This window comes from Phocoena sinus, chromosome 20 (assembly GCF_008692025.1).
Source record: "Phocoena sinus isolate mPhoSin1 chromosome 20, mPhoSin1.pri, whole genome shotgun sequence".
Taxonomy (NCBI): Eukaryota; Metazoa; Chordata; class Mammalia; order Artiodactyla; family Phocoenidae; genus Phocoena; species Phocoena sinus.
This window is the reverse complement of record NC_045782.1, coordinates 8,968,660-8,994,612: the sequence shown is the minus strand read 5'-3', so window position 1 is coordinate 8,994,612 and position 25,953 is coordinate 8,968,660. Positions and strand designations below refer to the sequence as shown.

General features: G+C 55.4%; 3 protein-coding genes across 18 annotated transcripts; 1 reads left to right on the top strand and 2 right to left on the bottom strand.

The window, feature by feature from the left end:
- The first annotated feature begins 6,416 nt into the window (after positions 1 to 6,416).
- On the top strand, positions 6,417 to 13,380 carry TNK1 (tyrosine kinase non receptor 1). Of its 3 annotated transcripts, none has more exons than XM_032616117.1 (13): positions 6,417 to 6,468; positions 7,809 to 7,973; positions 8,140 to 8,210; positions 8,336 to 8,527; positions 8,660 to 8,815; positions 8,933 to 9,216; positions 9,454 to 9,727; positions 10,907 to 11,001; positions 11,329 to 11,499; positions 11,751 to 11,830; positions 12,184 to 12,485; positions 12,568 to 12,663; positions 12,748 to 13,380. In XM_032616117.1, exons 2-13 carry the CDS (start codon positions 7,811 to 7,813, stop codon positions 12,859 to 12,861), a joined length of 1,998 nt encoding a protein of 665 aa, XP_032472008.1. In that variant the 5' UTR covers positions 6,417 to 6,468; positions 7,809 to 7,810; the 3' UTR covers positions 12,862 to 13,380. The 3 variants fall into 3 exon arrangements, with proteins under 3 accessions (XP_032472008.1, XP_032472007.1, XP_032472009.1); XM_032616116.1 differs by lacking the exon at positions 6,417 to 6,468 and adding an exon at positions 6,527 to 7,091 and having other exon boundaries at positions 7,784 to 7,973; XM_032616118.1 differs by lacking the exon at positions 6,417 to 6,468 and having other exon boundaries at positions 6,527 to 7,973; positions 11,344 to 11,499.
- Positions 13,381 to 13,496: 116 nt separating this feature from the next.
- On the bottom strand, positions 13,497 to 18,358 carry PLSCR3 (phospholipid scramblase 3). Of its 14 annotated transcripts, none has more exons than XM_032616130.1 (8): positions 17,962 to 18,358; positions 17,576 to 17,753; positions 17,065 to 17,306; positions 16,929 to 16,971; positions 16,607 to 16,827; positions 16,177 to 16,338; positions 14,394 to 14,555; positions 13,497 to 14,200 (listed from the first exon to the last, which is right to left on the bottom strand). In XM_032616130.1, the coding sequence occupies exons 2-8, from the start codon at positions 17,580 to 17,582 to the stop codon at positions 14,144 to 14,146; spliced, it is 894 nt and encodes a 297-aa protein (XP_032472021.1). In that variant the 5' UTR covers positions 17,583 to 17,753; positions 17,962 to 18,358; the 3' UTR covers positions 13,497 to 14,143. The 14 variants fall into 14 exon arrangements, with proteins under 14 accessions (XP_032472021.1, XP_032472026.1, XP_032472025.1 ...); XM_032616135.1 differs by having other exon boundaries at positions 16,700 to 16,827; positions 17,962 to 18,352; XM_032616134.1 differs by having other exon boundaries at positions 16,670 to 16,827; positions 17,962 to 17,997.
- Positions 18,359 to 24,052: 5,694 nt separating this feature from the next.
- Positions 24,053 to 25,204, bottom strand: TMEM256 (transmembrane protein 256). Its single transcript, XM_032616146.1, has 4 exons — positions 25,056 to 25,204; positions 24,723 to 24,754; positions 24,386 to 24,466; positions 24,053 to 24,288 (listed from the first exon to the last, which is right to left on the bottom strand). The coding sequence occupies exons 1-4, from the start codon at positions 25,138 to 25,140 to the stop codon at positions 24,145 to 24,147; spliced, it is 342 nt and encodes a 113-aa protein (XP_032472037.1). The 5' UTR covers positions 25,141 to 25,204; the 3' UTR covers positions 24,053 to 24,144.
- Positions 25,205 to 25,953: the final 749 nt, after the last annotated feature.

Here is a 25,953-nt window from a genome sequence, read left to right as displayed (position 1 = left end):
TCATGGAGGGATTCAGCCAAAAGCCAGCATCTACTGCCAGACGTTTGAGTGATACCACAGCTGTCAGGTCATCCCCAGACTTTGTTTTTCCACCCAAGGCCCCAGACATAGTAGAGCAGAGATAAACCATTCCCACAGTGTCCTGTTGGAGTTCCAGACACTAAAAGTCCAGAGCATAATAAAATAGTTGTTTTAATGCCACTAGGCATTGTTGCTCAACAATAGATAACTGGAACAGTGGGGCAGAAAAAAAAGGGCCTAGGAGCTGACACTAAAGGCCCTGGGTTGGGACTTCTCTGGAGGTCCAGTTGTTAAGACTGCGCTTCCACTGCAGGGGACTCGAGTTCAGTCCCTGATTGGGGAACTAAGATCCCGCATGCCGTGAGGCACGGCCAAGAATAATAATAATAAAATAAAATAAATAAAGGCCCTGGGTTGACGACATTGCTGGCCCTGCCACTTCCTAGCTATGTATGTACATGAAAAACATCACTTCACCAGCCTGAGCCTCAGTCTTCCTACCTGTAAAATGGAGTTAATGATGGCTAACGGGTATGGAGACTACATGTCAGACATCGTTCTAAGCATTTGAAGCATTGTGTTAGTTACCTATAGCTGTGTAACAAATTATTCTAAAACGCAATTGTCTAAAACGATAAAGCCTTACTATCTCACAGTTTCTGTGGATCAGAAATTCAGGAGCAGCTAAAATGGGTGCTTCTGGCTCAGGGTTTCTGATGAGGGTGCGGTCAATATGTTGGTCAGGGCTGCAGAAATCTAAGGGCTGGTGGATCAGCTTCCAAGATGGCTCACTCACACGCCTGGCAAGTTGGTGCCGGCTGACGGCAGGAGCCTCTCCATAGGGCTGCTTGACTTGCCTCAGGACATGGTGGCTGGCCTCCTTCAGAGCGAGTGACCCAAGAGAGGAAGGCAGAACCCACACTGTCTTTCACGACCTAGCTCAGAAGTCACACGCCATTCTTTTCACAATATCCCATCGATTACACGGATCGGCCGTATTCATTGTGGGAAGGCACGGCAGTGTGACACCGGGAAGTCAGTTCGTTGGGAGCCATTTTGCAGACTGGCTACCACACACCTAGACACAATTAATTCTCCAATAACCCAGCAAGGTAGATACTCCTAACAAGCTCATCTTTTTTTTTTTTTTTATAAATATTATTTTATTGGTTTATTATTTTTGGCTGCATTGGATCTTTGTTGCTGTACGCAGGCTTTCTCTAGTTGCGATGAGCGGGGGCTACTCTTCTTTGGGGTGCGTGGGCTTCTCATTGCGGTGTCTTCTCTTGTTGTGGAGCACGGGCTCTAGGCGCACGGGCTTCAGTAGTTGTGGCTCACAGGCTCTAGAGTGCAGGCTCAGCAGTTGTGGCACATGGGCTTAGTTGCTCCGTGGCATGTGGGATCTTCCCGGACCAGGGCTTGAACCTGTGTTCCCTGCATTGGCAGGCGGATTCTTAACCACTGCGCCACCAGGGAAGTCCCCTAACAAGCTCATCTTGAAGATGAGGAAACAGAGGCATAAAAACGTGAAGTAACTTGCTCAGATTTCTAGGATGGTAAGTGGTAAAGCTGGGATTCAAACTCAGGTAGTCAGACTCCAGAGGTGAGATCTCAGCTACTGCTCTGTAAAGGCCCTCAGCTCCATTATGAGCCTGAAGGAATATGGTAGATACAAGAGTGCTTCCACTTTAGGGGACTTCCCTGGTGGTCCAGTGGTTAAGACTCCACACTTCCAAGGCAAGGGGCCTGGGTTCGATCCCCAGGGACTAAGATGCCACCTGCCACGCGGTGCAGCCAAAAAATGAGGAAAAAAATAAAAAGAGTCCTTCCACTTCAGAAAGTAAACCACCAGATATATACAAGGTGGTGGGCTGGTGACTCCATTAATGAGTGAGGTGAATGCAAATTGGGAAAGGATGAGACCTTAGGGTCCTGGGAGATGGAGATGGGGTGATGGAACAGAGGGTTTTACCCAAGGGTCTGTGGGGAGCTAACCATGTGGTGCCAGGGAGTGCCACATGGGGAGGGGGGCAGGGATGGCTTCACCAGGAGAATGTTTATAGATAAAGTTTAGAAACTGTCATCCCCATCACTCCCAGAAAAGGAGCTCATGATGTCAAAAATCTTTGTTTCACTCTACCCAGATGACTCTATCTCATCCCTTTGTTCAGCAAAGGTTACTGAGCACTTATAAGTCAGGCACTTAGACTGGGCACGGGGGACCTAGCAATGCCCAGGCAAGATGAAGTCACTTTCTACCTGGAGCTTGGAATCTAGCAGGGAAGACAGACAAGTTACTGGCAAATTCTACCAGAGGAATGAGTGCAATGACGGGAAAGCACAGGGATCTTGGGGTGCAGGGGAAGAGACCTGACCAGTTAGGAGTAGTCTTCCTGAACTTAGCAAGGCCAGGTTGGGAGAAGGGTGGGAAGACTTCCAAGCAGAGGGAACAGCCATGCAAAGGTTCAGAAGAGAGACAGCCAGAAGGCTGCGGTGCTTTCCCTGGCCGAGAGGTTGATGTGGGTCAGGTGGAAGGGGGAGAGCCTAGTGATCTCAGGGCTCAGAGGAGAAAAGGATAAGGTAAAGAGGCACCAATGTAGTTCCTGATAGGAGCCGAGAGGTTTCTGCACAAGGATGGGCCCTACTCCTCACCCAAACCGAAGGTAGGAGAGGGGAGGTTGGCCACCTGGGTGCCCTCTCTACTCGTCCTCCTGGTCCTCTGCCCTGCAGAGAAAGACTTGGCCCTGGTGGTGTGGATGTGTTCATCCTTCTCGGATGCCAAGCCTGCAGGCAGGGCAGAGGCTGGGGAAAGGCAGGTTGGAGGGGGTGGTGCTCGATCTGGGCCTCCAAGTTTAAGTGTTAGCAGGAAGCCCCATCTCAGCCTGGAGGAGGTGCTCCCAGTGGGGGTGAGGATGGTCAGGCTGTGCTCCCCCACACCCCATCATCCTTTCTGGGCAAAGGTGGAGATGAGAGAAGCTTAACTCCAAAACTAAGAAACGAATAGGGAGAAGGGGAGGGATAAAGGGGCCTCTGATTCCCTAGGCTTTTTCCAAGCCAAAGACAAAGGTGGGGCAGAGCCTCTGCCTCTGGTTTCCTGCTGGAGGGCAGAGGACCTAGGCTAGGAGTCCAATCAGTAGCACCCCCCATCCTCAGCCTCCTCTCCATCCCACAGCCAAGGTCCAGGCAGGGGCAGCCTCTCTTCCCTGAACCAGTTGTCAGGGCCTCTTCCTTGAGCTCCCTGCTGCTTCTCTCTCACCTTTCCCTAGCCTCTTACTACCGCAGGCTGGTTCTGTCACTAACCTGTTAAACCTTTCAGTGGTTACCAGAGCCCTCAGGTAAGGCCCAAGTTCCTGAGTGTGTTCTGCAAGGCCCTGCAGAATGAATCCAACCAGGGCAAGGATCACGTCAGCTTGTTCACCTGGGTCCCCAGAACCGTGAAAGCTTGCTGGAAGGCTGAACTGATGCCTAGTTTGGCTTCTGCCAGCCTCTCCAGCTGCATTTGCCTTCATATCCCTCCATGTGCTCTACACTCATGTATTCATTCAACTCCCAGAGGACCTCTAGTGCCCCCAGATCTGTGAGGACACTGGACATTCAGAGGAAAATCAGGTTTCACATGCTCTTCCCTGAAGATGCTCATGGAGCATTGTGTTTCCAAGAACTTGGACAACACTAAGATGAATCTCAAAAATGGGTTGAGTGAAAGAAGCCAAATGCAAATAATAAACAGTGTGTGATTCCATTGACAGAAGGGTCCAGAGCAAGCAAAAGTGATCTATGGGTTTGAGAAATCAGAAGAGCAATTGCTGGGGAATTCCCTGGCATTCCAGTGGTTAGGACTCAGCGCTTTCACTGCCAAGGGCGCGGGTTCAATCCCTGGTCAGGGGAACTAAGATCCTGCAAGCCTGCGCTGCGTGGCCAAATTAAAAAAAAAAAAAAAAAAGAATAGCAGTTGCCTCTGGGGAATGGCATTGATTGAAAATGGGCATAAGGCTACTTCCTGGGATCACAGGAATGTTCTGGGGACTTCCCTCATGGTCCAGTGGTTAAGACTCCCCGCTCCCGGGCTTCCCTGGTGGCACAGTGGTTGAGAGTCCGCCTGCCGATGCAGGGCACACGGCTTCGTGCCCCGGTCTGGGAAGATCCCACATGCTGCGGAGCGGCTATGCCTGTGAGCCATGGCTACTGAGCCTGCGCGTCCGGAGCCTGTGCTCCCCAACGGGAGAGGCCACAACAGTGAGAGGCCCACGTACCGCAAAAAAGAAAAAAAAAAAAAAAGACTCCCCGCTCCCAATGCAGGGGGCTTGGGTTCGATCCCTGGTCAGGGAACTAAATCACACACGCCACACCTAAGAGTTTGCATGCTGCAACTAAAAAAGCCCACATGCCGCAACTAAATAAAAGATCCTGCATGCCGCAAAGAAGATCCTGCGTGCTGCAACTAAGACCCGGTGCAGCCAAATAAATAAATAAATAAATATTTACCAAAAAAAAGAAAGAAATGTTTTGGGTCTTTATCTGCATTAATGGATATGTATATTTGTTGAAATGTATTGAACCGTACAGTTAAATCTGTGCACGTTACTGAATATGTTATACCTCAGTAAAGTACTGTCAGTATAGAAAGCTTAGTAATGTTTATATAACTAACAAAAACCCCTCAGTGTATGGACTAAACAGCACATCAGACAAAATCAAAGAGAGAATTGGTGAACTGGAAGAAAGTTGAAGAGATGACCTGGATTGCATTACAGAGACACAAAGAATGGAAAATATGGAAGAGGGGCTAAAAGATTTGAAGGACAAAAAAAAAAAAAAAAAGATTTGGAGAACAGTGAAAAGGCCTAGCATACTGCTAATCAGAGTCCTCAAAGGAGAGAACACAAGGAAAGGAGGAAAAAGAGTATCTGGAGAGATACTGGCTGATAATTTTCCAAAACTGGTGAAAGATATGAATTCATAAACAAACGAAATACAATAGAATTAATAGAAAGGGATCCATACTTAGATTCTTTGTAATATAACTATGAAACACCAATGATATCTTAAAAGCAGGGAGAAAAGACAGATCACCTACAAAGGAATAACAATTAGATTAAGCAGTCTTCTTCATAACCAATATGCATTGCACCTATGATATGCCTACACTGTCCCAGGTACCTTAGGAGGAACAAGACAGATCCAGCCCCTACTGTATGGAGCTAGCCCACAGTATATCAGAGATGACAGATGTGGAGGGAACAATCACATCTGTCATATGGCCTGGTTGGAGGGCAAGAGAATTGGCAAGAAAACCACAGAAGTAGAACTGTGAACTATGATTTTTTTCCCATTAAGGCTGGATTTTCCCATGTGTTTACCAAGATGAGGTGGGCTTTTCCTCCCAAGGGACTCTGGGGACAGCAGCTGCTATGCTTACACATCCTTCCTTGAGACAGAAGGAGACAGGCCAGATGTCCTAAGGCTGATGGCTTCCTCCCTGGGACCCCTGAAGGAAAAGGAGAGAGCATCCTTCTCCTCAGAGCCTTCTTTGAGCCAGACTGTGTCCCTGCCCCACAGGCCAAGTAGCACCATACTGGGCCCTGGGGTCAGCAGAGGTGACATGTGGGGAGGGGCTTATGCCAGAATGAGGCCAGGAAGTGCCAATGATGGGAATGCATGCCCTGAGGCATGGAGTGCTGCCCTTGATCACCAAGACCAGGTACCAAGCTGGGATGGGGCTGAGGAGCCACTCAGAAGCTGTCTCCACCCCCAGCCCCCTCCACAAGAATCCCCACAGATTCCACCCTGCGGAGCTCCCCAAATGGTCCTTTTCAGGGGCAGCACATTAGACTGGGAAAAGGACATTCAGAGCTGGGAAAAGGCCAATGGCTTCAGTCCTAGACTCCGTCCGGGCTGGGAGCTGACTTCGTGCACCACCATCAACACCTCCGCCATGGCGCCCTTCCCAAGCCCGCTGCACCAGGCCGGCTTCCTCCATCAGAGTGCCAGGAAGCCCTCTCCCCTACTAGGGGGCTGCGACTATGTCCTGTTGAGCTTTATATTCCCGGGGCGTGGGCGGGATATCTCTACTAGGTGCGTATTCATTTAAGGGGTGGGGCTCTGCTTGAGAGAGGTGGAGGACTTGGTAAGAGGAGGTAGGGGACACGGGGACGGGATGCCTAGGAGGAAGTCCAGGGAGGGGTGAGAAGTTCTTTGGAGAAGTCTGGAAAGGGGGTGGGAAGGTGGAAAGAGGCGAGCAAAGGAGGCGAGCAAAGGACAGGGGAAGTGAGGCTTCTCAGGATCTGGCCTGGCGGAGAACCTGCCGCCAGGCGCCCTCACCTAGTCCACCAGAGGATCCGGGCCACGCCGCCAGGCCCCGCCCCCCGCGGCCTCCGTTCCGCCCTCCCCGGGACTTAGTCCCGGCAGCCTGGGAGGCTCCCCAGCCGCCGCTTCCGCCTTCGCGAGGTGAGGGTCCGGAGAGGCAGGGGCGCCGGCGAGCGGGCTGGAGGGGCGGCGGTCGCTTGGGAGCGCGTCCGCGGGTGCTGAGCCTCCCCTCCCCAGTCCTTACCTTCCGCGGGCGCGTCTCCTCCTGTTCCCCATCTCGTGCTTTCCCCTTCTCACCTGGCTACTGGTGCTGGTCTCCCAGCGTCCTAGGCTTTCACCTTCCCCGCCCCTGCTCGTGCTCGATTCCTCGCCACCTCCGAGTGTCCATCTGGACCCTGCCTGGGGTCCTCCGCTTCTTCCGGCCTTCACTAAGTAGGGGGAGGGAGGGGGCCAGGTGTGTGTGCAGGCAGCCGGCACCCAGATCACCTAGAGCCTTATTTAATAAAGATTGGTGGAGTTGCCCTGGAGCCAGGTTAGAGCGAGTGACTCAGGTGTGCCGGCCAGGCTCTGTACCTGGAGCTGAGCTCAGGTGGGTGTGGAAGGGACTGTGCACCTGGCAGACTGGGTGGCTCTGAGCAGTACCTGAGCTTAACCGCCCATCACAAATGCCCGATTTGATTTCAAATGTTGCTGCCTCGGGTGTAGAGGAGGCAGTGACCCTGGGCGTCTCTGGGCAGAGGAGGCAGTCTGCCCACATAACGTAGGTATGTGTGGACACGGTAACTTGATGTCTTGTGTGTTGTGTGTGTTTGTGTGGACCTGGGTGTCTCAGACATGAGGCGGTGTATCTTGGAGGCAGTGAACTCAACATGTCTCAAGTAGGTGTGTGTGAGGGGTACCTGGCAGGAAGCTTGGTGTTCTACCGCAGCGTATACTGGAATGCCTCAGCTTTGAGAGGACATGTATCTGGGTGTCTCAGGTGTCTTTTGCATCATATCTATAGGAGTGTGTGAGTGTGTGTGTGTGTGTGTGTGTGTGTGTGTGTGTTTTGTACCTGCGTATCTCAGGTATGGTGTGGTTAGTGTATCTGGGCATCTCTGGAGTGTATGTGGTGGGTCAGAATGTCTCAGGTGTACCTGAGTGGGTGTGTACAAGGGTGCACCTCAGGCCTAAAAGGTGGTGAATCTGGGTGGCCTAGGGGTACGGGCAGTGTGCCATAATAGCTCAAAGTGAGCAGGGCCACACACCTGAAGTTTGTGCAGTGCTGAAATCTTAGGTGTGAGGAGAACATTCTTCCTGGGGTTTGTGTGTGTGAGGGGCAGGAATCCTGGTTGGCTCTGGTGTCCCTCCCTCTGTACCTGAGTATTTCTGAGGGGTTGAGGGTGGAGCAGGCAACCATGTCTCTGGTTCCTGAGTGTCTCAGGTGCCCACCCTGTGCCATGTGTCTGGGGGACAGGGCACCACAGGGGTTCCTCCTCCAGACATGCTCCACGAGGCGGGCTCCCTGTGGCTGCTTCGGCTGCTCCAGGACATCCAGCTGGCCCAGTTTTACCGACCCATCCTTGAGGAGCTTAATGTCACTCGGCCAGAGCACTTCGACTTTGTAAGACCTGAGGATCTGGACGGCGTTGGCATGGGCCGGCCTGGTGAGGGTCCCCTGCCCCAAGGCCCTGCTGTCTCCTTCTGCAGCCTGTTAGTTGCTACTCTCCCACCACCACCACACCCACCAGCCCCCTTCTTGCCTATAAATCCCTTGCATCCTGCTCCCCGCCTCCCCCATTACCCCATCCCTCTGATTCTGGCCTCCCCCAGCCCAGCGTAGACTGGTTGAAGCTCTGAAGAGGCACCGTTCGGGGCTCAAGTCTAAGAACTGGGTCTACAAGGTGTGTGTTTTGGGGTGGCGGTGAGAGGCTTAAAGGGCCAGCTCAGGCCCCGGCAGGGGCTGGGCTGAGTGGCAGAGAAGGATGTATGCAGGGTTCCACACACATGATTTCCACCACTGTTTCAGATCCCTGGGGGCTTTGCCCCAGGGCAGAAGGAGACCACCCCACCCTCAGACAGCCTTCCATCCCTCCCTGAGCCAGATGGGGGACTCAAGTGTCTGATCCCAGACCGGGCTGTGTGCAGAGGGGAGCTTCTGGGCTCCGGCTGCTTTGGTGTGGTGCACCGAGGGCTGTGGACACTGCCCAGTGGCAAGGCTGTGAGTCTCCAGGGAGCCTACTTCATTCTGGGTACCTGGGCCAGCTTCTCCCTCTGTTCTGCGTGCCTCTCTGCTCTGGCCTTGGCTTAACTGTTCCCTACGTTGCCTGATGGTGCTTCCCCCCACCCCCAGGTCCCAGTGGCTGTCAAGTCCCTCCGGGTGGGTCCCGAAGGCCCCGAGGGCACTGAGCTAGGGGACTTCCTGCGAGAGGTATCCATCATGATGAACTTGGAACACCCACACTTGCTGTGTCTGCACGGCCTCGTACTGGGCCAGCCTCTGCAGATGGTGAGCAGACCCAGACGCCGGCTCCCGGGACAGTCCCGGGGGCCGATGTGCGACAGGAGGGTGAGCGCCAGGGTCTGGTGGGGCCGGACCACCGCTCGCACGGCTGTGCTCCCACAGGTGATGGAGCTGGCGCCCCTGGGCTCCCTGCACGCACGCCTGACCGCCCCGGCCCCCACGCCCCCGCTGCCCGTGGCCTTGCTCTGCCTCTTCCTGCGGCAGGTGGCGGGGGCCATGGCGTACCTGGGGGCCCGCGGGCTGGTGCACCGAGACCTCGCTACGCGCAACTTGCTGCTGGCTTCACCGCGCACAATCAAGGTGGCTGACTTCGGGCTGGTGCGGCCGCTGGGCGGCGCTCGGGGCCACTACGTCATGGGCGGACCCCGCCGCATCCCCTACGCCTGGTGAGGGGCCGGGCGGAGGGGCGGGATCTGAAGGGCAGGAGCTGAGGGGGTGCGGAGGGGCTGGTCCTCTGAGGGAGGCGTGGACTGGAGGAGTCGTCGTCGGGTCTGGAAGGGCCAGGAATGGAGGACTTCTGAGCATCACGGCGGACGCACTAAAGGGGCGTGCCCAGTGGCAGGTGGGCGCTCCGGGGCACACACCCGGCACACATCCAGCCCCCTTCAGCTCCGCTTCCGCAGGTGTGCGCCGGAGAGCCTGCGCCACGGGGCCTTCTCTTCTGCCTCGGACGTGTGGATGTTTGGGGTGACGCTGTGGGAGATGTTCTCCGGGGGCGAGGAGCCCTGGGCCGGGGTCCCGCCGTACCTCATCCTGCAGCGGCTGGAGAAGGACCGAGCCCGCCTGCGTAGGCCTCCGCTCTGCTCCAGGGCCTTCTACGCCCTCGCCTTGCGCTGCTGGGCCCCCCACCCTGCTGACCGGCCCACCTTTTCCTACCTAGAAGGGCTGCTCCAAGAGGTGGGAACTCCTGCCTCCCCAGAAACACTCAGTCTCTTTTCCCTCCGTTCCCTCTCCCAGGGTTCCATGCACAAGACTAACGTATACTGGTTCCCGGGCTGGGGTCTGGGACCTGGCTCTGAACGAAGCAGATCCAGTCCCCGCCTTCAGGGTGCTCAGAGCCCCAGGGAGACAGCTGGGGTCTAGTGGATGCAGGCTGAAGGGCCGGGGGCTGGAGCAGAGAGAGGGAAGCCTAGAGCCCAGAGCAGTAGGATGTAGTGGGTGTTTGACAGGCAGAGGAAAGGTTCGGCGTGGGAGGGTGAAGTACGGTGATTAAGGTGGTAGAGGCATCTTAGGGGTGCACCAAGGAGGGACTTGTGAGACACGGTAAATAACCAGCGCTAACACCTAGAGCACTCGATCTGTGTAAGATACTGTACTAAGTGCCTTACGTGTATCCTTATACATGTTCACTCATTTAATCCTCACAACAGCCCAGCTCGATTTTAGAGAGGGGGCAGTTAAGGCACTGACAGTTTAAGCGATTTGCCGAGTCACACAGGAAGTGGAGGACTGGAGATTTGAATCAGTCAATATGACTTCAGCGCTGTGCCCTAAATCACTATGTACTCTACTATTAAAGGAGTTTAGTCTTTAACTCTGGGGGCCGTGGAAAGGGCTGTGAGCAGGGGAGTTATAAGCCACATTTCCAGGTTATGTCACTCTGGTTTGGTGCAAGAATGGATTAGAAGGACGGCACTGAAGGTAGAAAAACCAGTAGGCCACTGTGGCTGTGAAGCAGAAGTAAGATGAAGAGGTCTGGATGAGGGTCGAGGCAGTGGTGCTATGGAGAAGTGGAAAATTCCCAGAGGTGCTTGGGAGGCAGATATGATGGGCCTGGGTGTGGAGTAAAAGCAGTGCGCATGGTGACTCTCCCCTTGGTCCCCTAGGTAGAGGCAGGGTCCCCCTTTGTTGCTCCCTGACCCCTGGGCTGTGTCCAGCTTGGCATGGGATCCAGGTCTGCCTCCTCCACTGGATTACAACTGAGGGACAGGGACAGTCCCACCCTGGGGCCAGGGCAGAGGACATACCTGGTATGGGTTTGCTTGGCGGGTACACGAACAGTCTCCACTCTGCTCCCATGATACTACCCTTCTGACTCAGGCCACAAGCCCAGCCACCCTCTCCTCCTGTCTATAGGCCTGGCCTCCTGAGGGACGTTGTGTGAGGGATGTCACAGAGCCCGGTGCTCTGAGGATGGAGCCTGGTGACCCCATCACTATCATCGAGGGCAGGTGAGGGCCTCGTGCCTCCCACCCATCCCCAGGGGGAGGACTCCCTCCCCACCCTCCTGGCCCTGGTCCCAGCTCAGCTTCTCCCCAGCTGCTTGAACCCCAATCCTCAGCCTCATCTCCTCCTCTCCCCGCTGGGCCCCGAGAGCTCCACCACAGTCCTGGCCTCCCTGCTGGAGCCACCGCTGGCCCATAGAGCCCTTTTGTTTTAGAGAGAAAAAAAGCTTCCCTTCCTCCGGGCAGATGCAGCTCCCTGGCGCACAGCTTGTGAGCTGAATGTGGGCTGGAGCCCAGCCCTCACTCTCCCCTGGCTCCCATCCCCTTCACCAGCGCCTCTTCCCACAGCCCCGACTCCACAACCTGGAAGGGCCAGAATGGTCGCACATTCAAAGTGGGCAACTTCCCAGCCTCGGCAGTGACGCTGGTAGACTCACCAGCCACCCGTCCAGTCCTCAGAGGCTCCCCTGCCCGGGGAGAGCGACACCAGGGAAACATAGATGGGTGAGGACCTGAAAGAGTGGGGGGCAGAGCTGGACCGGGGGAACCAACCAAGTCTAGCAACTTCTCTGGAAGGGGAGCCTGGGGAGGCGGGTGGGGTAAAGCTGGAGGGGAGGCTGGACTTGCCTTCCCGCTGGAGCTTCCACTCTGGGTCTCGGCCTGCCTGGAAGCCCCAGAGATTCTTTGGGAGAGGGCACTGCTATATGGGGTAGGGCTGGGGGGTGTGGAGAATGAACTGGAACACTCTCCAACAGGGACAGAGTGAAGGTAAAGCTTCGGGATCCCCCTCCAGCTCGGGGCCAGAGAAGGGATGTGGCCCTGCAGAGGATGAAAGGTGGGCATGGCGGTGGGGACAGGGCTTCCAGGGTCTCCGAGGACGTCAAGGACAAGCCTCTGGCGATGCCCCCTGCTCTGAAGCCCTGCCTTTGCAGATATGATTTCCCCACCTGTGGTTTCCTGGCCCCCATTCTGCCTGCTGACATCCTGGCTGTACTTTAGACAGCGTCTCCCCACTGCAGCCCTGGCAGTTCTTTGGACCCTCAGCTGCTTCGGCCTGGGCGTCCATCCTGCACACCTAGTTTCTTGTTCCCCCGACACGAAGACCACCCCGAGGACAGTACAGATAGCCAGAGAATGGGAAGAAGGCAGCTGGGCTTCCTCTCAAGTTATTTTTTCTCAAATGTATAGGCATTTCCAAGAGTCTGGAGTCGGTTCTGTCCCTGGGCCCCCGCCCCACAGGAGGTGGGTCGAGCTCCCCCGAACTTCGACATGCCAGAACTGTGCCCCAGGGACCCCCAGGCGTGCCCCTCCGCTCCCCCGTAGCCACCAGCTCCTCTTCCCAGCCCAGCCAGCCTCCCAGGGAGCGGCCTCCCTGGCCCAAAAGAGAACCCCTACACAGTCACCCTGTGGGAGCGCCTGGAGCCAGCAAAGCCACCGTCCCCTCTGGGGGACCCTTGCCTGACCCCGAGTTGCAGAGGAGGATTATGGAGGTGAGGTCTCCCTGAAGTGTCCTGGTGTCCAAAAGGGGCTACGGGCTGGCGAAGGGCCTAAGTGAGGCTTTGTCCCCGGCAGGTGGAGCTGAGTGTGCATGGAGTCACCCACCAGGAGTGCCAGGAGGCTCTAAGAGCCACCGGGGGTGACGTGGTTTCTGCCATCCGGAACCTCAAGGTACAGCCACACCCCTCTCTCGGGTCCCTGCCCCTCCCAGCCTGGCCCTCTGGCCGCCAGCTGCCCTTCCTCTCATCCCCACAGGTGGACCAGCTCTTCTATCTCAGCAGCTGGTCCAGAGTGGACTGCCGGCGCATCCTGGAGCGTTACCAGTGGGACCTCTCAGCCGCCAGTCGCTACGTCCTGGCACGGCCCTGAGCTCTGCTCCTTTGGGCACAGACACCAGACGGACCAAGGGCCTGGTCACGTGGGACCAAGCAGAACCGGAACAAGGTCCTGACGGGGTGTGTTCCCACCCGGGGAGAGCCTGCCATGCGCAGGTACCGGAGGAGCCCAGGATCGGGCACTGGTGAGTGTCTCCTCACCCTGCCCGTTGGTCTCAGGGCGTGAGCTCCCTTGGCCATAGGAGGATCTAGTGCACTCTGCCCACCACATTCCCAACAAAGGAGGACTTGGAGGAACAGAGCTGCGACACATCACACACATGGGAAGCTTCTATCGCTACAGAAAATGAGCAAGAGGCCATTCTGGGCCGCGGGAACAACCATCCTGAACTGCCATCAGCTACCACACTGGGCTCTGTGGGAGCAGCCATCCTGGATGACCGGAGCAGCCATCCTGACTTGGGGCATATGGACCAAACTGCCTTGGCTTGGTCTGGGGCCATCATGGGTGATGAAAGTGGCTCTCTTGGACTCGAGGACACTTGATCCTGGCAGCATGGATTACGAGATGGGCCAGCCCCCGCCCATCCAAGCTGTCATATTTCCCTTTGTTTCTTCCCACACCCAACTCTTTCTCCTGCCCTCTCCCACTACATACATCTTCCAATGTCCAAAAAGTTACAAAGTTTATATGAATATAACATACAAAGATGCAGCCCCCTTCCTAAGGAAGGGGTAGGAAGGGGTGGTAAGGCACAGGAAGTTGCAGCAAGCACCAGCTGAGGGAGAGGAAGTCGGCATTGGGGCCCTGGCCCTATAGCTATCGGGGCAGGGGAGGTAGGGATCCCCCTCAGAGCGCCATCATCTGAGGCTGAACTAATTGGCCAAGCTGATGCGGGGAGAGGGTGACTGGGTCAGCCGTCTTCGGTGCTGCTTGACCTTCCCCACCCCAGCCCTGTCATAAAACCCTGCATTCTAAGGCCTCATCTGGAGCAGAGGCCCTGGAGGGGGTTGGGAGAAAGGCAGCAAGGAAAGTTGGAAAGCCGATACGCCCGTGTGCTGAGGGTCTGCTGGAGGCAGCGGTGGGAAGTAGCAGGGGAAGGGCTCTCGTACATACCCTTCCAGAGGGGCTACAGGTGAAGCAGGCCAGGGGAGTGGGGGAGGCATGGGGCACCATGCCTCCAGCCTCTCAGGCAGCCCTGTCTCTCCCCTGCAGTGCACATGGAGGGAAAGGGGCTGCCTCTGAGGCGGGACCAGGGCAGGTGACCATCTTGAATGCTGGTTGAGATGATGGTCTCCTCACCCCGAGGTGGCCTCTAACTGGTGATGGCAGAGGGCCCAGCGCCTCCTCGCTTCTCGAAGAACATGTAGTCCTGAGGGAAGGGCACGGTCAGCAGGAGATCTGGCTGGGCCAGCCTGGCGCAGCTATCACAACCCAGGTCTGGAACCACAAGCCCCCATAGACTCTGTCCCTAACCCTCTCCTAGCAGGAGACCAAGAAGTGCTCAAAACCTCAGAGTGAGAGCAAAAGGGCAGCGGGGGGCAGGGGCGGGGGCCCCGACTCACAATGAGGAATGTGGCTCCCAGCAGCACAGCCTTCACCCTCACGTCCAGGTCCAGTGGGAACTGCAGGCCGAAGTCATCTGCATCGGTGAGGGCTTCTCGGAGCAGCCCACCCCACTGCTTGCTGATGCGGCCCACACTGCGGGATTCATCTGGAGTCTTCACCTGGCAGGAGAGGAGGAAAGAGGGAGGGAGGGAGGACCCGCATGCCTGATCTCATCGGCATCCAGTCTCACTCCCACAGTCACCGCATACGAACTGTGCAGGCTCTACACCTAGCGAGTCCTCCCAAAGCCTTGGGTTTCCATGTGACATCTGGGGAAACTGAGGCACCCGAGGTCACACTGTGAGTACACAGCAAAAATCAGGTTGCAGGCTCAGATCTGTTGTTCTTGAAAGGCCACATGTGACTACTAGACATCAGTGCTGGGAGAAACAGAAGCACAATACAGTCTAATCTCCTTAGGGGATGGCCAGTCACTAGGTTTGTTTTGGTTACCAAAGTCCCTGCCGCCCACGGTTCGTGCAGTTTGTGCCCTGCACAGAGTAGCCTGGCCAAGCCGGCAAGGGAGGCTGCTAAATGCCTGGCTGCACTCTACCAGCTGACCAGGCTGCTGGAAGGCCCAGAGGGGTGCCTGTCGTCCTTGCGTCTGCAAGGTAGGGAGGACTCTTTAGCATGGCATGCAAGCCTCATCCAGGGTACATCCAAGCCCATCTAGTGGGGGGAGGGGACAGCAGAAAGTGGCCTCTGAGGACCAGGATTTCCACTGGCCTCCCTAGGCCCAGCAGCAACAGGCCCTGCCAGTGTGGATGGTAATTCACCATGACTCCCTGGACTTTTTTCTATGCTCATTCTCCAGTGGCTAGAACTAGAGCGATGTCCTTCCCATCTCCTTCCCGCATGGTCCTACAGCCCTGGGCCATTTCCTGCAGACCAGTCCCAGGGTGGGTAGGGCCTCTCCCAGACAGCCCTGCGGTCCCAAGAGTGCAGCCCCAAATGTGGACCATTCATAATTATGTAAAAGGAAGACTGGCCCGTTGAGAACCCCACGATCTACATATTCCCAACCAGAGTTCACCCAGTTACCTCTTTCCCAACCAGTTCCCATCACAGAACCTTCCCCCAGCTACCAAGGTGACTCAGTTTTTAAAAGTAACCTAAGATAAGGCACATCATCAGAAGCCTTGGAAAGTCTACTGGGATACACCTGTTGTTTCTCCCTTACCTACACAGATATTCAAGTGCCTGTCTTCTAGAAAGTAAGGTATTTCCCAGGCCTTACTTTGAAATGGTCATCACTTGGGTTCTCCAGGCTCCAGGTCGGTGATTGAAATGCATGGTCAGAAGGACTCCAGGTTGGGGGTGGGTGGGTGGACGTCTGGACTTATCGGTTGGCAGGGCAAGCCACGGGATGTTAACAAGTTAAATTAGTGCTTGCTCCAGGGTCTGGGCTCACGAACTCACACACAGTGGCCATGCGGGCCCAGCCCATGGTACACTCAGTAAGCATCCTTCACCCTAAATCCAGCCTGACCTTAGATTTTTTTTCTCCCTCAACACAGGGCTGCAGGTCACAATCAGCATTGGCCCTTAAGGTGAAACCCTCTTTGCCATATTTTTATAAGACCGTGGGCCATCCTATTTCTGAACAGAGGAAAACTGGAAATGTGGTAGGCATCACAGTGGATTTGGACTGATGAGCTCATGACCGTCCTGTTGGCCATCCTGCCGCACAGATCATCTCGGTTTCTGAAGGTCCCAGGAATCTCCTCTTATTCCTGATACCTCAAAGTTGGTGTCTGTGCCACAGCCACAGGTCCAGCAGGGCCCCACCACTCGCAGGACGGTCTGGCGGTCAGCGTCTTGGATGGAGAACTTGGGGAGGAAGGGATGCCAGGTCTGTAGAACGTGGCCAATGGTGGTGCCTGGTGGAGCCTGTACTTCCATCTGGAGTGGGCAGCAGACAGGATCACTGCCCAGCCAGGCACCCTGGCCCAAGCGCTCACCGGTCTAGCTTTATCACCTGTCTCCCCTCACAAGACCTCCCATCCCCTTCACTAGACCACCTGTCATCCCTCTCACTAGACCTCCCATCCCACCTAAGCCCAGCTCCCACAAGAGGCACGCCTCATTTCATGCCTCATCCAGGTCGTGCCCTGGTCATCGGCCTGCCCCCTACCCAAGTTTCTCCCTGACCCCATCCTTCCCCGCCCACCTCCTGGAGGCCACAGGGACAGCAGCTGCAGCCACAGTGGAGGGGGCGGAGCAGGCGCAGCACCTCTCTGTCCCCGGGGTCCACCAGGCGTACACGCAGGGGCCGGCGGGCGCCACAGCATAGTCGCGCACAGCAGTTGCTCTCCTCCGCCGCCTGACCCAGGGGCTGTCCGGCTCCCGAGCGCAGTTCGTAGCGGTTACAGGTCTCCCAGCCCAGGAGCGCTGCCAAGGGGTGACACACTGAAGCTCGGACACCAGCGCCTGCCCAAGAGCCCACTATTTGCCCCCGTCACGAGGCCCAACATACTCCTCCTTTCACTCACCTTCCACCCGCTCAGCCTTCTGGTGAATCAAGATCTGATCAATCTGGAAAGAGAGTAGGGGAACGCGCAGACAGCTGGCCGGCCTAGTCGCCTGGGTCCCCTCCCTGTCACTCCTCGCTCCCTCCCTCTCACTCACCTGCGCCAGGAATTCGAGGCCAAAAGGCACCCCTGGCAGTGGCAAAAAGGGGGCAGCTGGTCCCGGGGCCCCAGGGCCGGGCGAGGGGAAGAGAGCAAAGCCGGGCGCAGGGGTAGGCACGTGGGCGGGCATTGGTGCCTGCCCCGGCCCGGGCCCAGGATGCAGCGTCGGCTCTGGGTACCCAGCGGTCACAGGGTAGGGAGGTGGGGGCGAAGGGGCGTAGCCTGTGGGGGGCAAGTAGCCTGTGGGGGGACAGGAGTAGGTTAGAAGGGGCCCCCGACCGCATCTCTTTACCCCTTGGCCCATGGGCCGCGAGGCTGCGGGGAAAATGTGGTGGGAAGAGAATGAGAAAGATGGGGCGGGGGAGCAGGGCGGCGGCTTCTCGGGAGGAAGGGAGGGGCCCCACACAGCCAGTCCGAGCACATTCCCGGAGGATGCGTCCGACACCGGGTTCCCAAGTCCGTGGCGGGGGGGGCGGATAACGGAGACCCTCGGCCTTGCGACCACTTACCTGCCATGGGAGAGGGGCGAGGGTTCGCGGGATGTCGCTGTCCCGGAGGCTTAGTTCTAGAAGTGGAGGCAAGCTCGGAGACAGCCAGACAGACACAAAGACAGACACAAAGATGGACAGGCAAACGCAGAGCGGCAGCTGCGCCCAGCGCCGGCCCAGGGTCTCTAGGGCGGCGCTTCTGACTCGGGGAGAAACCGAAAGTGTCAGCGGGCAAGGCGGGGGCCCTGGGACCCTGGATTCCCTCAGGGGCCCCAGAACCGCCCCCTCCCTTTGTTCTCCCATTCTCCGCAGAGGCGGCTGTTGGCAGACGGCAGGACAGATGGACCCGCGGTCAGACCGACGGCCCCACCTCAAGGGAGGTCTCCTGACCCGTTCCCCCTGCTCACCTGAAGCCCCTAGAATAGCCCGGGTGCCCAGCACTCGGCAGCTCTCGGGAGCTGGTGGAGGCGGGCCCAGGAGCTGACTCCACCCCCCGACCCGTCCAGGCCCCGCCCCCCCCAGCCTGAGCAGAGCGCCTGCGCAGGAAGACTGCCGGCTCTCCTGCGGCGCCGGGGACTCCGGGCCACCCGCTTCACGGCTTGGCGGGCGTCCCCCCCCTTTCCGCTCGGATGCAGAAGCCCAGAGAGGAAGCTCGCCTGCGAGGGTAGCCGGGTGAGCCCTATCCCTGCGACTCCCGCCAGGCCTGCGGGCGCAGAGTGGTCAGTGCCCCTTGGTGGGAACGAGGGCCGCTTGCGCGGCTCTGGAGCCCAGGCTCCTCCTCCCGAGGGCGGTTCGGGCCTCGCTGACGCAGCGGAACACCCTGCACACTCACCCATTGGCTTCTAGGACTGACTCCTGGCTCCCCTTCTGCCTCCCTGGGGCAACCTTGCCAGTCTCCTCTCCCTGACGTAGCAGTGACCCACACCCGTTGCAATTATAGTACTTCCTTCAGGCGCCCCCAGCCACACGGGGGGAGAGACTGCCAGACAGTGTCAGTAACGAGTGGGCCTGAGGTGAGGCTCAGGGGGGCCAGAGGAGACAGCGCGGTCTGCAGGAAAGCCTTCTCCCAACAAGAATCGCTTCTTTCGCTTTGTTTGAGTCCTGAGCCCAGGCCCGCAGGTGTGAGGAAGTCCTGCGCCTTGGGGGCCTATAGGCTGAGCGGCAAGAGATGAGTTCAGAGTCCGGCCCACGTGCACAGAGGGCCTTGTGGGAGCTGCGCTTTGGCCCCCAGGGCAGTGGGGAGCCCACTGAAAGATTTTCAGTCAGAGGGAGAAGGTCAGATGTTTTAGGAAAACCATTTAACCTGTATGGTGGAGACCAACAGAGGCCCCCAGGCTGGGTTGGCAGTAGTCTGGGGGAGAGGATGGTTCTGATAGTGTAGACAGACAGAAGTGGCAGATTTTGGAGATAATTAGACAATAATATAGAACTTGTTTGGGAAGTGAGATGTGGAGGTGAGGAGTCCAGGATGACCTCAGGTGCCTGTCTGGTGACCAGGCAGATGGAGGTCTCACCCATCAAGATGCACATGGGGAGAAGCAGGTTTGGCGGCTCATTTGTCCCTATGTCCATGTTCCTCTGGGCTGGTCCTACAGTTTCAGTCATCATCTTCAAACCCAAATGCTAGACCTCTCCCCTGGCATCCCTTAGCGCCCCAGATTCTACCTGGCCCAAACCATGCGCCAGCCTCCACCAAAACACAGACATACAGAAGTTCAGTTATTCAACAGAGATTTAATGATCCCCTACTATATGTCAGACAGGTAATAGAAATATTTAGCAGTTTTTAAAAATTCCCAGTCTCCTGGGGTTTACATTTTAGTGGGGAAGAGACAGACAAGGTACATAAAATACATCAGAAGTCAGACGGTGACAAGTGCTATAAAGAAAAATAGAGCAGGATAAGAAGGACAGAGAATGGTGGACAAGAGTTGCAATTTTATAGGGGGCAGACTAGAAAGTGATGGCTGAGCAAAGACCTAAAGGAAGTCAAGGATTAAGCCATGCAGACTTCTGGGTGAAGAGTTTTTCAGACAGAGGGAACAAGGGCAAAGGCCCTGAGGTAGAAGTGTGCCTTGTTTGTTCAGTGAACCAAAAGGCCAGTGTGGCTGGAATGGAATGAACGAGAGGGAGGAAAGAGAGGTTACAGGAGGCCAGATCACATACAGCCCTGTAGACCATTGGCTTCTACTCTCAGTGAAATGGAAAGTGTTGGAGGGTTTGGCCAGAGAAGAGATACGAGATTTACATACTGTGACAGTGTTCCTCAACCCTGGCCACAAGTTCGAATCATCTGGGGTGCTGTAAAAATACCTCTAGCTGGGCCCCACTTCATAGCAATTACATTAGAATATCTGGGGTGAGGTGCAGACATAGGAACTTTTTGAGAATTCCCCAGCAGATTTTAAATTGCAGCTAAGGCCGAGGGTGACAGTGTTGGAAGGATTTCTCTCTGTCTCTCTCTCAGGCTGCTTTGTCCGGAGTAGGCTGTAGGTAGGCAAGGGCAGAGGGAAGTTCTTTCAGAAAGCTAGATGAGATTTGCAGGTGGCGTGGACCAGGCTGCCAGAGTGGTAGCAATGGAGGTGGTGAGAAATGGTCAGTTTCCAGTTATGTATTTGAGCCAACAGGACTTGACGATGGCTTGGATATAGAATGTGAGGAAAAGGGAAGTCAAAGTTGACTCAGGCTTGGCCCAGGAGACCCTTCACTCTTACTGCTTTGTCATTTCCTGCCTGCCCACTCCATCCTGAGCTCCAGGCACTCCAGTTCTCCTCGACTTGTTACCAGTATAATCTTGTCCGTTTTTCTGGTGAACTATGCATGCTGAAAACCCAGCAAATGCGCCAAAGTCTTACCAGTCTCCTAAGGCAAACAAGCCCACCTCAGTATCTACTTGTAACACTGAACACATTGTATCAAATTATTTTTTAAAGGGTCTGTCTCCACTGCTGAAATCTGAGTTTCTTGGTATGTACAAGAAGGAAAAAGCTCAGCTTTGGGAACTGGACAGAAGAGAGTTTGAATCACAGCTTCCCCAGGTCCTGGCTGTATGATACAGAAGAAGTTGCTTCACCTCTCTTAGCTTCACTTTCCACTGACTTGCAGGACTGTTGAGAAGACTGGACACAATGTGCAGCAATAATAGGGACCAATTACCACGTGGTCCTTATTTATCTTGGTTTTCCAAGAGTCTGACCCACAGGGAGGATCAAAGCAAAGGTATTAGGGATATATTACATGGACGGTGGCCATGCCAAATGTCAGGGTTTCCTCCAGCTGGAGGTTCCCTGTGCTCCAGATGCTGCCTGAGATGAAGGGTGGATGAAAATGCAGCAAGGGCACTGCACTGGGAAGTAGGAGCCTGGAGATCCAGTGTCGGCTCTGCCACTGGCACTCTGGACCACTCTGGAGGTCCCCCTGAGGACTTATTTTACTCTATTTTACTTTGGCCGCACTGTGCGGCTTGTAGGATCTTAGTTCCCCAACCAGGGATTGAACCTAGGCCCACAGCAGTGAACTCGCAGAGCCCTAACCACTGGACTGCTAGGGAATTCCCCTATTTAATTTTTTTTTAATTTACTTATTTGGCTGCACTGGGTCTTGGTTGTGGCACGCGGGACCTTCATCCCAGCATGTGGGATCTTTTTTTTCATTGTGGCCTGTGGGCTCTTTAGTTGCGGCATGTGGGGTCTAGTTCCCTGACCAGGGATCAAACCCGGGCCCCCTGCACTGGGAGCATGGAGTCTTAGCCACTGAACCACCAGGGAAATCCCTCCCCTCATCTTTAAAATGAAGAGATATTGTGATCCTCTACTAATACACCTCAAGTGTATGCTTCCTCCCTGGATATAAATGCTTCAGTGGCTCCCCATTGCCCTCAGAAGGGTCCAACCTCTCAGCACAAGGCATTCCACCATTTGGCCCCGTCTGTCCTCATCTTTCACTACTGACCCTCTCATGATCTTCAAGCCAGCCACCAGCAATTCTTTCTGGTCTTGAAGGCACAGGGCTCTCTTGCCTCCAAGGCTCTTGCCTTGGTCTGGAACACACCGCTCTCCCTCATCACTTCACTCCTGCAGGTCTCCACTGAACACTGTACACTGCAGCTGCTACAGGGTCTGGAGCTTAGCCAGGACTAGGGTCGCAGATAAATTCTGGATTTAGAAATATGCAGATTGTAATTAAAGCTATGGGGCCAAATGAAATTACCTAGAAATCGTCTCACTCAGCTAAACAGTCTGCACTTTTTTGAATGCACACCGTCAGAAAAATTAAATATGTACCCCCCAGTATACTATGCAGATATGCACGTTTATAAAATATACACAAAAATAGAAATTGTAAAAGGTGAAATTAAAATATGTATACCTATGAGTTCAATTTTTTTTTAATTAAAATTTGGAAACCATTGATTTAAATTGGGTATAGACAAGAAGCCGGCAGAGGAGCCACAGAGATAGGGAAGAGCAGGAGAGTGGTGTCAGAGAAGGAACAGGATGTGTTCGAGGACAGTGTGGCCAACTGTGTCAGATGCTGCAGAGGCTGAGGAAGGTGAGACTGAAAATCATCCACTGGGTCTGGCAACCAAGAGGTCATAGTGATTCATGGGATCCTTCCAAGGGCATCTATGGGGAAGAGATGGGATAGAAGACTGACCAGAGTGGGCTGCAGAGTAAACTTGAGGCCAGATCTCTCTCCTGAGCTCAGACACCTCCCTGAGCTCCCCAACTACCTGCTTGGTGCCTCCACTTGGATGTCTCCCAGGCATTTCAGAAGCAACATGTCCAAAACTGACCTCCTGATCTGCCTCCCTCTAACCTGCCCCACCCTTCAGTATTTCTCATCTAAGTAACAGCACCTCCATCCAACCCGGTGCGTAAACCAGAAATCTCCCTCTCATTCACCCCTTCTGAATTGAACATTTTTACCACCTCTTCCACCCTCGGCCAAGCCACCGTCACCATCTCACACCTGGACCTCTTTAGTGGCCTCCCGGCTAGTTTCCCTGTTGCCATCCTTGCTGTCCTCTGATTGGTTCTCCAGATCTTTTAAACACATAAATCAGATCCTAGCACTCTCTCACTTTAAACCTTTCAATGACTTAACCGTTGCGCTGCAAATAAATTCTGAGCGCCTCACCACACCACACGTCAGCCACGCTGCTTTTGCTCTTTCTCCAACCCGCCCAGTTCTCTCCTGCCTCAGGGATTTCAAACTGCTCCATTTCGGCCTGTTTGCCAGGTATTCTTTCTGCCAAAAACACACTTCCCCTCCACTCTGCGCATGGTTAGTTCCAGCTTCAACAGGACCTCCTCTGCGAGGCCTTCCCATCTAAAGGGGCACACCCTCCACTGCCCCATTGTTCCAGCCCCCCTGTTCTTTTCTTTCAAGCACATAGCATACCTCACAGTGATATATTTGTGTTTAGTTGTTTAAGGTCTGTTTCCTATACCAGATGGGAAACCCCACGAGGGAAACATGGTGTCTGTCTCGTGCATGGTTTAATTTCCTTGTAACATGTGTCTGTCTGACACGTGACCAACACTTGATGAGCACTGGTTTAATAAAAAGTGCCCACTAAATACCCTCCAGTTCTCTGCTATAGGTGCTACTCCAGCCTACCTTGCCACCTTTTCTCATTCCTCTCCTGCCTAAGTCAGAAACTCATCCCACACCGAGGACTCAGGTGGCCCCATACCCCTCCCCTCCCACCTCTGTCTTTGTTCACTGTTTCAGCCACACAACAGAGCTCTTTTAAGAATCATCTCAAGCACTGTGAAGCATTTTCTGACCCCCAATACATGATGTTCTGTCCCTGCTTTGAACCCCAAAGTATTTTTTGTAACTAATGACACCTCATCCCACCTTGCCTTAACCCTGACTTCTAGAGTAAGGGGCTGCTCAAAAAACCATCTACCTGGATACCAAGGGGGAAAGGGGTGGGGTGGGAGGAATTGGGAGACTGGGATGGACACATATACATTATTTATACTATGTATAAAATAGACAACTGATGGGAACATACTGTAGAGCACAGGGAACCCTACCTAATGCACCATGGTAACCTAAATGGGAGGGAAGTCCAAACGGAAGGGGATCTCTGTATGTGTATAGCTGATTCATTTTGTTGTGCAGTGGAGGCTAACACAACATTGTAAAGCAACCATACTCCAATAAAAAATTAAAAAGGAAAGAAAACCCACTACCCTACAGAAATCTAGTATTAATGCTAGTGAGCATCAGAACCACAAGATGAGCTTATTAGAATACAGATTGCAAGGCCCTTGCCAGGAGGGCTTTGGCAAGAATCTGCATTATTTCAAGCATTCTTTATGACTCTAATGTCCACCAGTTTAAGAACCTCATAACAAGTTAACTTGAAGTGAACCCTGACTCTCCACCCAGGCCCAAGTCTCGCTGATTCGGTCTTAGGAAAGGGAAGGAGTTCAAAGGTTGACAATCCCTACCCTTCCTCCTTTAAGAGGTTAAGATGAACACAGACTCCAAAGTTCTTTATTTGCCTTTCTCTTTTAATCCCCTCCCTGCTCCACTTCTAAAAGGAAGTACCCAGAAATTAAACACAAGGAAGCTCAAAGAGCCAAGGCAAGCCAGCCCAAGAGTAGCAGGCTCCCTCCCACAGGGGCCAAAGTCTGGACGCTGGGGTCTCCACTCAGAGCCTGGTAGTAAAACGTGGTGCAGAATAAGGTAGTTCCAGAAGCTAGCAGTAACCCGGCCTGAAGGAGATACAAGGCGCAATGCAGGCCAGTAAGAACAGGGCAGGCTAGAGGGAGTGGGTGGGGCTTGGTCAGGGTTAGGGGTGGGAGGAATTACCCAGAGGGGCTTTCTGCACAGGGGCACCCCTAACAGGGCCAGGCTGTGTAAGAAGTGGTGTTTGTTGGTCTTGTCAAAGAGCTGTAAGAAAAGGAGAAATGGGGGGACTTCCTAAGCAACGAAGGATCCCGGGGGGACACAACGGACAAGAGTTCGTCTTCCAACCCCGCCTCTCAAGCCCCAGCTTGCCCCTCCCTCAGGCACCCAGGCCTCAAGAGTTGCATACCTTGCTGCTACAAAGGCCCGCGCCCTGTCCCTCCCCTACTTCCCTCAGGGACCCCATACTTTTTGCCCTCATAGGCCCCGAAGCCGAGGAGCCCCAGGGCAGTTACTTCACCTCCTTCCCGTAGGCATCCGGAAACTGGGCTCCTGTGGAAAGGAGAAGCAAAGGTTACCAGTCCTAGCGCCAACCTCGACCGCCCCCACTCCCAGGGGGACCCAGGTGGACGCAGGCAAGAAAGGGCGCCCCCAGTAGGCTTCTAATTGGTGGAAACACGCATTGGGCAGTTCTGGGAACCAACTGGGCCGGGCTGAGGGACTTTAAAAGGTTTAGGGCTTCGCGGGTCGTCTGGTCGATGGGAGAGCCGACACTTCCCATAGACTCCGCCTCTGCACCAGACCCTAAAGATCGCCCCCAACACAATCCCAGCTCCATCCCCAGCCTCCTGACCGTGCGCCCCGTAGGAGGCCAAGCCTAAGGCCCCAGCTCCAGACAAGGCGCCCAGGCGGCGGAAAGCAGCCCCCGGACCAGCCATGGCAGTGGACGGTCACGCGCCGGACGAACACCGCCTGGGCCACCCAAGAGGCCAGCCAATCCCGATCTCCCATGCAAATAAAGTCCACATGTGCCCAATCCGGTCCGCGTTCATTTCAGCGTCCAGGTCCTCACCCGGGTACTTGGGCCTTTGTAAAACCTCTGTTGAGTGGCGAAGACTTCTGGCGGGCGGAGAAACCAGAACCAATTAGGAGCGGAGGAGCGGAGCAGTGGAGGCGGGGTTGGGGGGCGGGACTAGAGGATTTGCGTCACGGATTGGCCCACTTTCCAAGTTGGTAGCCTCTTTTAACACCTCGCTCCCCCCCCCACCTCCGGCCAATTTCCAAAGATCCCGGTCCCCTTGCAAAGTTCCGCCCCTTTTCCCACAAGCTCCTCCTTTTCAGCTTTAAACCAGACCCACTCCCAAAAAGAGGCGGCCTCACGGATAGCCAAGCCCCACCCACCACCGTTAAACCCTGCCCACTACCCAAATGGCCCCGCCTCCAGAACCGAAGGCTCCGCCTTCATACGATGTCCCGCCCCTTAGAGTTCACCCCCTCCTTCCTTCCCCACCCCCCGCACTAACTGCGAGAACCCGGAGGGTGGGAGATAACGGTGTGTGTGTGGGGTGTCTCCACCCTGCCCTGCTGGGCTGCTTCGTCCATCCGTCGGTCTGTCCACTCCCGTCCCCTTCCACCTTCTCCAATCCCCCCCACACTCTGGAGGGCGGGCGGGCAGGCGGGTGCGAGCGAGGGGTGTGCGCCGCTCTCTCGGCAGGGGGCGGGGGAGGCGGCCGCGCGGTGACGCGCGGGGC